The following is a 10,839-nucleotide window of genomic DNA, read 5'->3' as shown; positions in this document are numbered from 1 at the left end:
TTGACTAAATGTAATGTAATCCGATTACTACATACATTTTATAGTCTCTACTGGTACTTGACAGCATGCCACACGTGACCGTGGTGTAGTCGTTATCACGTTCGCCTAACACCCCCCGGCCAGCCATATAAACCTGTAACGTGGAACAGCCAATCAAATTGCAGCTGCTGCTACTTTTTTTTAATTTTTTTTTTTTTTTAACAATTCTATCATACACTGCATGTAAAACGATCTACTATTCTGTGTATACTTTGAAAATGTTCTTATTTATAGATGGATAGTACAAGCATACATTCATACAGATAATTAAAACAATTCTCCAAGGTTTAAATTTAATAAATATTTATTACATATCAATGAACAGAATCAACTACTTTCACAGCAGTGGTCTACAGCACTTGTTTAAAATAACTGCTCAAATAATATTAATAATATAATATAGTTTAGTTTCATTTGAGGCCACATTTGATACACAAACATTTACAAGTATTACTTGGCATTAAAAACAATGGCAATACAATATTTTAAGACACTTGGTGTTTTTTTTTGTTTTGTTTTTTTATATATTTTCTTCTTTAAGTTTGATATCACAGAGAGGGTTAAGTAACAACCTTAACAGGAAATATAGATTCAATTACAAAAAACAAAACAGTGAAAATGCCAAAGGGAGGTAGAAATCAAAATTTCTCAACATCAATGCTTGAAGTATTGGACCAACAGAAGCAGGAGAAGCTGCAATACCACAATCCATTGTGTTTGGAGTGCTTTTGGGGAAAAAAAAGTCCCTATTTAATCTTTTTCCCTTTTTCAAAATTCTGCTGTTGGTAGACATGTCACATCAAATTAAAGGGGAGAAAGTGAGATGAAGCTCATGCAATATCTGAGAGCTGCTGTGTTACAAAACCACGTGGGTGCACTCACAATCCAGATTAGCATCGCAACTTGATATTTTACCAAGCATCTTGGCTCAGGTGGTCATTGCCTTCCTAAAGTTAATGATCACACCATCACAGAGGACAGTATGTCACACAAAGAAACCACATTCTTGGTTTGAAAGGGACAAATAAAAATGTCTTTTGTGACGCGTGTCTGTGTACAGTATGTTCTTATCTAAATTTTCTATTTGTGAAGCTGTAGATTTGTAGTGAAATGTGAACTTTTATTAAAACATATCAGTAAGGTTTTAGTCATTTTTCCCAACAGTTTGCCAAGGATTGTTGGAGTGTAATTACGCTCAGACTTTCACAGTCTCACCCAGAATGATTTGTTTGGCTAGTGTAAGCTAGTTGTTGTGTGCTCAGGTGTGGAACTATTTCATGGCAGCCTTACAGAAGTGGGTGAGAGCATGGTTTGAACATCACTGATATGGGATTGCTAAGCAAACTTCCCATCTCAAACATTAGTTTAGCAACGTCTCATCTGCTAAAAAACACTCAAACCAAAGTGGAAACAACTGTAAAGCGCATTGTGCTCCAGAAGACTGACCAAAACGTTGCTTCCTAGCAACATAAGCACATAAAATGCTGTCTTCTCTCCAATTATGTACAGATGATAAAATTACCAAAGGTTCTACATGCTTCCACCCAAAGTAGTATCATAAAATTTAACAGCTATAATCTGGTCCTTATAATAATAATAATATAGCAGTTTGTAGGGAGGAATTAATGTTTTCGTGCACAGTTCAAAGAAATGATGCCTAGTGTGCACTACTCCTGAGGATCACAAAAAAGCCAAAAACAAAGAAAAAAAAGATACCTAAATTCACCTGCTTGTTCAGGATGAACTGGTCTCAGATTGCAAATAGTTTTAGTTGGTCTGTGGCTCAACTTGAGTGTTCAGTCTTATCCTGTAGGCCAAACAGGATAGGATACCCTACAGAGGATGAATAGGAAATTATAGCAAATGTCAACTTTGAAGTCTCTGGTTTGTAAGCATGAAATGTTTAAATTGTTGAAATGACCTAGATATCAGTCCTGTCTAATAAATACTAACAAAAGTTGTTCCACCTGAGCTTGCCCACTTCAATAATCCAGTATTTATTTTCTCAAAAGCAAGCGGAAGCAATCAGAAATATTTCTTAAAATTTTTGTAGACAAGAAAAAAATAGAGAAAAACACAAAGAGGGTCTGAGGATATAAAACAGGAGTCTTACAAAAATAATTTAGTTCTTACTTTCTTTTGTGGTATGTATAGGAAAAATATGCTTTTGAACCATGTACTTTTGTATAATTGGCTGCAACCTAAATGTCGGCACAAACACAAACACAACATACTTGTTTGCTGCGTTTTTTCATGCTCATGCTGTGGGTCCCATCGTTTCAGCTGTTTTGTGGCTCAGTGCACAGTTTTGCAGAAGTGCATCATGGGGATTTTAGGTCTACTCTGCCCTATAAAGGTTGTGTCTGAATTCCCTCACTACTCCCTTTTTGTTTTGAACACCAAATATGATGTTATCCAATTGCTAAAGTGTATTCTAATAAAAAGGAACATTTTATGCAAACTATTTGTAAAAAACCAAATGTACTAAAATGTTTTCAAATGACAAATTGTTCAAACACAATGCATTGTGGTTTATATTCACAATCGAGTGAGCATCGAGACTTTCCTCTGGATTTTGAAGTAGTAGATTCAGACACCCGACAAAATGGCGAATGCCCTATATAGTGTCCTGAATAGTGAGGGATATCGGATAAAACCAAAGTCAGATAATTAATCTATATGTTTTCGCTGCAATCCCAAATAGGTTTCGATCAAATTAAGATCAAAGCAAGATCATGGCGGCTGTTTTAAGAGCAAGTTGCGTAGAGAATGCTGGGAAATGTCCCTTGTGGGAGGTTTAGCCTCCAGCCCTGTTGATCTGTTTAGTGTCAATAAGGTGAAGCATGAAATGTGCAGAGAGCATCAAAACTTTTACTAAGCGAACAGATTTTTATAATATTTCTATAAATAGGCCTCACAGGCCAGACATGCCGGTACACCTGCCTCTGGATGCGGTTGCATGTACACATACACATATTGTACAACATTTGGAAGTGGGTTGTAAATAATCACGAACGACACACATTGAGCGACTTCACAGGTAGTTGTGGACGCGCAGGTTTCAGTGGTTTTCTGGGAGACAGATTTACATTCACTTTGTGGTTTGGGGTCAAGTGGTTCTCTGAAAACTGTTGACGACATCTGAAGACACCACACCAGCTCCCGCAAGCTCACTTCCTCTTTGGGTGGATTGCCACAGGGCAACACAAGCAGTCAGCACAGAGGTTAAGGGGACTGCTCGCAAAAGCAAACACACACACTCACACAAAAACACGGGAATCTCTCTGAACTCCCACCGCACCCTTCCTGTCGAATGAGCAGGGAGACGTTGGCATGTTCATTAAATTAAGAAAAACACCAGGTGAAAAAATGAACAAACCAACCTGAAGCAAAGCCAAAAACTATAACATGACAGTGACAGTACAGGAGTGGATGAGTCGAGAAGTGCACAATGGGATTGTCTTCACTTTAAGTCCAGGACATCTTCTTCAAAGGTAGATGGGAGTGTGAACACATCTGTGAGAGGCGGACACTCCTCTTGCAGCAGCGCCTTCTCCGGCTCGGCATCCAGACTGGACGGACAGTGCAGCTGGACATCAGAGTCTGCTCCGGAAGATTCGGATGTTGGCCTGCTGCACACCAACACACACATCATTTACGTATTAGATAGATAGATGACTTCATTAATCCCACAATGGGGAAGTTTCATTTATCTGTGGCAGCAAAAACGACATTCAGAAAGAATCTATATAATATAACATCAAAAAAGGACATCAAAAATGACATTCATATTAAATTATTAAAAATGATTAAAGCGTTGAAGGCCTCACCTGTCACTGTATGCTGATGTTAGCACTCGTGCTTTGGGATCCTCATCTGTGTTCTTCTTGCTCATCTTTCTGTGTTTGACCGATCCACTGTCCGACTTTCCACTCGGCTCCTCTGTCAAGCCTCAACAAGGACAGAGACAAAAATGAACTAGTGTACGTTTAGACTAAATGTTGGCATGAAAAGGGATTACTGAAAAGAATTTAGTTTGCTTTAAAGTCCATCTCCAATTACCTTTTGATCTATTTTCAAAGCGTTTCTAGTGGTCTTTTAAGTATGATTATGCTGTCTTTTTCTACGACGTAGTTCGCTATTTATGCGCTCTTACAGCCCCTCATACCCTCAACCTAATTTTAATGGTGCAACAAAAATGGTGAGCAATATTGGAGCTATTCAGCCTAACAGTTTTGAGCCAGATGCCAGCTCAGACGAGGAAAATGCACAAATACGTGGATCTAGTCGTCTGCAGGTGGACGTATCACAAAGGAGCGAAGTAGGGAGCTTGCGGCCCAGCCAGCATATTTTCTACGTCACAAATACACTTTATTTTTGTCTACTTCTGATTTACCACGATTTGAAGCCTAATTTTTGGAATTTACGTCCTCCATCATCAGAAAAATGCCATAAGAACACGTTAAAAACACCAAAAGCACAATTTTCACCAGAATGCGTCTTACCATAACACTTTTGTGCAGTTACAACAGCTGCTTGTTAGGGGGCAGTGTTGCCTAAAAAAAGCACTTGGTAGTGCGAAAAACTCATAAAAGAAGCCATATATTAACATAAAGTTGTTTGAATTCTGTATGTAAATAAATATCTCCACCTTTCTGCAGTTCTACGAGACATTTTGAGCGTTTAAAACTCTTGTTTTGATTTGGAAAGTGACTGTAATGTAATGTAGTGACTGGAATTTTCTAAATGTGTGGAGCCAGCGCTGAACCTTTTTCTTGGCTTCACGTAACCAGGGGAAGGGTTAGGGTTAGGGTTATGGTCAGGGTTAGGTCTATACATGTGACCAACAAAAAAATTTAGCCTAGGACGCACTTAAAACACATGCAGGCAACGTGAATTTCCATCAATTTTTGTGCTTGGTCGCATGTAAATACGTGCGAATAACATCTGTCTGTGAGTTGTGCTTCTTCTGTCAACAAATTGAGATCCTTACAGGTTTGATTGGGGTTGGCTTCTTTGGTTTGAACTAGACTTCAGTGTAGCTTTCACACTTGATAAATGAAGTGGACTCTTTGAGGAAACAAACTCCGGATTAAACAGGTTTACAGTGAACACACTCAGAGATATTTTACAAAGGATTGTGGTGATTTCCCTTCCTACCGAGCAGCTCCTTCCGTGTGCGGCTGGCTATCTCTTTAATCTCCATGCGGGACAAAGACAGCGAGTGAGTGGCAGAGATGAGCGGTGTTGGGGGCGCCATAGCTGGGGTCGGCGCTGTGAGCACTTTGTTGACCAGTGGAGACTTCAGGGGTCTCTCGATGCTCCGGCCCACCAAGTTACACAAAGGAATCTTGAAGATGTGCTTACATGTCACCTCACCTGGCAGGAGGAAATTTGAAAGAGAAGAAATAGAGAGGAATAAAAAACAAATAAAAAAATAGTCAGGAAATTGAAGGAGTGATATGGGAGAGATTAAAGAAAAACAAAGACAGGATCAGATGGTCAGAGAGGGGAAATAAAAAGAAGGGTTGATAAAAAATGTATAATCTCCGGGCCTAAAGCGATGTGACATGTTTTGTGGTTTAGCTCTGATATTTCCTGAAAATATTCCAGTTTAAACCTACTTTATTTTAGGCAATATTGCAAGAAAGTTATTTAAATTAATTTATCAGTGGTTGTTTGTATGGGTAGATAGAAATCCACAAGATGAATGGAGGTAATAGTTTGGCTTTTATATGTTTACTTTAAGTTAAAGTCAGAAAAAACGTGAGTGATTTCCAAATGTACTTTTGGAGACTTGAGAGATACCTGCAGTCACTCAGTTTGTTTTTCTGCTTAACAAACTCATTAAATACTGGACAGAACTATATTCCAAAGCACACAAGAAAGCACAAATCTGACAAGAAACTGGGAGTAAAAAAGAGAAAAGAAAAACAAATAAATTGCAAATGCATCAAAATGTATTAATTACTTTAAAATGATATAGGGAAGGGATTGTAAATTGTAACCAATTTGAAGTTCAGCAAAACAAAAAAATAAAAAAATCATGATGAAAATTTGAAATTTTAATTGGAAAAAGTCAGGAAGCTTATTTAAAAGAACAAGAACAGATGTTTGTATTAAATCTGAGACACTTTAAAGGAATTTGCTTTAATTTACTGACACACAAAATCCTAGAAAACAGTTATCCTAAAGTTTTTGTTTGAAGCAGGACATTTGCAGACATAAAAACAGTCAAAGCTCAGAGATGTTTATTGTAGATGCAGTTCCTTTTAATACCACAGTGGGGCAGTATTGCTGTAAATCAGTTGGCACAGCTTAGTTTGAGGCAGGCTGGTGGGGGTAACACTGATGAGAATGGATCAAAGTGGGGGCTATGGTGCACAAAGACGACTGTCTCATCTGAAATGCCAGTGGCTGAGAGGAGAGTAAAGAGCCATGGAGAAAAATGGAGGGTCACTGTTTATGCTTGACAGGTACACTGTGTTGGTACCGTTAGAGACCTGTCCTGTCACACAGCAGAGATAAACAAAATGTTAGAAAGCATGCTGTTCTCTGGAATATATAATCACAGAGTGATCGATATATTCCACATGCATTTGTTTCTGGACCAGGGGAAGCATCAGTTTTCACGACACCGGCTGATCAACGAGACTTCAGAGTCGGAGATGTACCGTAATTGAAGACAAATTGTCCCCAGCTGTTTTGCTGTGGGTTAGTGTTTTTTGTGTTTAGGCCAGTGCAGGTAGACCAGCGTTTCATTCACATTACTGATGCGATAACATCAAATTAAAACCTCCCAAGGAGCAGATACGGCGAACCCACAGGCAGTTAAGGTGATGGGATTTTTGTCAGCAGCCCTTCAAACCGCCCAACCCTTCATCAACCCCACCTCCCACCCAGTATCAGACTGTGGCACCACTGTTTGGACTCCCACTTTGGATCGAAGAGAGGGCTGACAAAAGTCTCCATGGCGACAGTGCAATCTGTAAATCATGCTGCGGCAAAAGCGTCTTCTTCCCTCTTTTCTCCCACCCTCCTGAATGTCCTCGACCCCTCCTTTCCCTCTCTTTTGCTCATGCATATCTGCTCTGCACCCCCCCTCCCCATCCATCCCTTCCTCTGATGCTGAATCCTTCCACGTTGACTGACATTATCAACTCACTTTTCACTTTGTGCTCTGTCACCTCTTTAACCCCTGACGCTTTAATTAGAGCAAACAGAAGGGGAGGATGGGGAAGAGGTTCACTTAGCATTCAACCGACGTCCAAGTCAACATGCCGCCTTGGAGCAGACAGGGCGAAACACTCGGGGAGCATGTGCGTGTCGGTGTGGCAGCTTTATGAGTGTTTTTTTTTTTATGAGCTGAGGATGAGGTGTGGGAGAATCCTGCAGTACCTTCAGCATCCTTAGACATGTACAGGGAAAGCTTGGTACCATAGGGGATCCGTATAGAATCTGAACCAGGGATGAAGAAAAGGATTACACAGACTGAACACACACACACAGTAGAACACACACACACACACTACTTTTTAGGCTTTAAGTACAAAATGCAGTTGACCTTTGACTAATCAGTAACTCGGATTTGGTGCTGACGTATGGGTAGTGTCCTTTTCAAAATGCGGAAGTGCCAACAGTTTGAAAATTGATCATGAATTATTAATTGAGGTTTGTGCCCGGCCAGAATTATACGAAACCAAGTCAATCATTTATCGCAATGGAGCTGTGAAAGAAAAAGTCGGGGGCAAGATTTAGAGTTTTGGCACCAAGCCTCTTCCAACTGTGGGTGCGTGTGCTAGTCTCGGGTAGCGACAGTCCAGTTTGAAAGTCGTATGCTAAAATCGCGTTAACAAATGCCCGTTCAACGCTTTCGTGAACGTGCATCAAATGCCAGGTGCGTATGCAGCATTATACAGGTGATGGACAGAACAAACAAACATAGGCTGAAACAGTGAGAACCCCTGTCAAGGAAATGATTGGCTGGAGTACCCAAGGAATTAAAATCCTATCATCTGCTAATTGCAGCTTCAACTTTCCTCCATGTGAGCCCTAATGGGAACTGTAAATAGCTGCTCTCCCTCAAGAAAAGCTCAGTTTGACGGTGTAGCCACAGGTACACAGTCAATTTAATAATCGCGTTTTTCAATCCCACGATCTTCACCACAGGTGCCGTAATGACCTGGACAGAATGGGGACATTTTAGCCACGACAGAGTCTAACGAACAGAGAGGAGCTGACACCTCCTTCATCCATCCGTCTACTGCCTTACAATGCCTAACAGAGCGGCGTGTTAACAGCATTAACAGCAGCTGTATCGGTCTGGAGGAGGTCAGGACCAAGGGGGGAGGAGGAGGGACTCAGGGAAAGATGGAGGAGAGTGAAAGTGGGTTTGATGGAGAGACGAGCTCAAATTGATCCTCAATCATCCCTGAAAGCATTCTCCTATGTGGACTTGAATGGGGTTGATGGGTGGTCTTTGTCTCTTCTTCAGGAATGTGTTGTTTTATTATCTAACAGTCAAAAAAGACCTATCCAGCCTCCAATCCTTTGCCTACAACTTACTATGGAATCCTTCTGACAGTTCTTGATCCATTCTGATTGACTTAATAAAAACATTCTGATGCTCTGTGTTACACATGGAACAAATAGAGCATCAGCGGTAAAGGCTGGTGTGTTCAAGGATCCTTGAAAAACATCCTAACTAGACGTAATTTGAATTGACAAAAGCAATGTAAGGATGAAACAACAGAACTACAACATTTCTGTAAATCATAGGCATTTTAAAGCTTCAAAAAGAGCATTTTTAAAAATTACATTTTTAAAGATTGGAAGTATCAGAAGTTGAGTTACATCTCCATCAAAATAGCGTAATTTCTAATTTAACACATTGGTTTAAAGACCCACTCCGATCATTTTTTGAGCTCTGTTAAAAGAAGAGCAACCCCGACCCCATTTCCCATCTCCCATCTGTTGCAACTCAGACAAGGAAAACAAAGATGTACAGAAATTTTATCGTCTATGTCACAAGTAAACTTTTTTTTAAACAGCATCTGCTCCGTATGCTCCAGATTCACAACGATTTGGATAAAGAAATACTCAGAAATGCAATTTTGTGGTTAATTTTCCTTATAAATGTCCTCCATTATCAGAAAAATACCACAAGAACATTTTAGAAACACCAAAAGCACAGTTTGTATCAGATTGAGTCTTTAAAAAATCCAGACTTTCACAGATTAAAGTATCTTTCTATCTTCAAGTTTTTGGAAAATTTATACTAAAACATTACTTTTACTCATTTCTTTTTGTTGTAATCATATAAGCCTTTTCTCTGTTTCATTTATCCAGTTTTAATGCTTCACCCTAGATGTTGCTCTATCACAAGCAGTGTGATTTTTTGTAATGGCACAATTAAAACTGAGATATTGCAGCAATGTAAAGCGAAGTATCTAATGACTATGAGCCCAGGCAGCTGAAGCACTTCCCTGCTCTGAGTTGGAGCTGCTGTGACCAGCCCTGCAGTCCTGACACTGCAGCACAGAGACGTTTCACACTTCAGCACTCTTCATTTGCCTAATATACCCCTGCCTTTGGACCTCAGTGGAAGTGCAGAAGACTGAGTTTTGAAATAATCTGTAAGTACCTTGAAAAAGCAGTCCCAGGGTGTTCAGTTGCATGTGATCTCTGGGTCCAAATGCGCTCTGATGGAACCATCACTGCAATCTAATTACAATGAACGAGCTCACCATGTCCACTTAACACGGTCTCAGTGGTGAAAAGTATTAATGGACTACTTAAACAGCAGTGCTCTTACCTTTTCTGCTCTTTTACAGGGATTTAGTTGTGTTTAACTCCTGTAATAGATCTTTCACCTTTTAATAACATTTACAGTGTCAATTTTTAAACGATATGGCCTCTAAACTCAATTAAAACTAATGAGTTATATTTCTTAAGATCAACTTTCTTTAATATATGTAAACAATTGATGAACTGTTTCTCTCAGTATGTTTATATATATTTTTTAATTTTATGTTTAAGAAAACAATTCAAATGGGTTCTTAAGTGTAATAAAGCTTCATATTACCAGATGTCCTTGAACACAACCAGCTTTAAAAGCTGAAATTATACCTATATTAAAGTCTGTGATGAAATTTAATTCCTCACATGAATCAAGTTGTTTCTGTAGTGCTTTTCTTCTAAATAAACCTTGAAAAAACGATTTCTTAAAGCTAATACTCTGATATAAAATCAAATCAACTTTATTTACGTATTACACACAATTTAGTAGTAAAATAATTATAAATAAAAGAGGACCACAGAAGTGCTGTCAGACAACAGGAGTTTAAAAATAGGTAAAAGTAAATTGAGACATAAATAGACAAAAGACAACCATTAAACCCTTTAAAGCCCCGCTCCATATATATCAGAATCAGAATCAGAATCAGAAATACTTTATTGATCCCACACGTGGGAAATTTGTTCGTTACCATAACAACTGACAGGAAAAAAAAGAGTAAGAATAATATAAATAAAAATAAAAAAGAGAACAAGGAAAATGTGGTATAATTTAAAGAGCTATTTACATAACAGTGCAGGTAAAGAGATGTGCAAAAGAAATGTGCAAAATAAAGAAAAGAGAAAAAAAAAAATAAAATAAAATAAAATATCTTTAGCCATTGCAAAATTGATGCTCTTGTAATGATAATTTTGCAGTTTCTTTTATCCAAAATAATAAAAAACTTTTGTTTCTTTTTGCAGAGCAGCAGGAGTTCATTGGAAATTCACCTCTATTGGCGCGAG

The 10,839-nt window shown here is 38.8% G+C and overlaps 1 protein-coding gene across 6 annotated transcripts in view; it reads right to left on the bottom strand.

The window, feature by feature from the left end:
* Positions 1 to 325: 325 nt before the first annotated feature.
* Positions 326 to 10,839, bottom strand: part of garnl3 (GTPase activating Rap/RanGAP domain like 3) — a 91,099-nt gene continuing 80,585 nt past the window's right edge. For 3 of the 6 annotated variants that reach the window (XM_011481532.3, XM_011481534.2, XM_011481535.2), the window contains exons 28-31: positions 7,438 to 7,497; positions 5,200 to 5,418; positions 3,870 to 3,990; positions 326 to 3,671 (exon numbers count right to left, since the gene is read on the bottom strand). In XM_011481532.3, coding sequence (XP_011479834.1) covers positions 3,503 to 3,671; positions 3,870 to 3,990; positions 5,200 to 5,418; positions 7,438 to 7,497 — 569 coding nt within the window. In that variant the 3' untranslated portion in view covers positions 326 to 3,502. The remainder of the gene's footprint in view (positions 3,672 to 3,869; positions 3,991 to 5,199; positions 5,419 to 7,437; positions 7,498 to 10,839) is intronic. The other 3 variants (XM_011481536.3, XM_011481537.3, XM_011481533.3) reach the window with 2 other exon arrangements.

This window comes from Oryzias latipes, chromosome 12 (assembly GCF_002234675.1).
Source record: "Oryzias latipes chromosome 12, ASM223467v1".
Taxonomy (NCBI): Eukaryota; Metazoa; Chordata; class Actinopteri; order Beloniformes; family Adrianichthyidae; genus Oryzias; species Oryzias latipes.
Note: the sequence above shows the minus strand (reverse complement) of the source record. Positions and strands in the feature narration are given on the sequence as shown.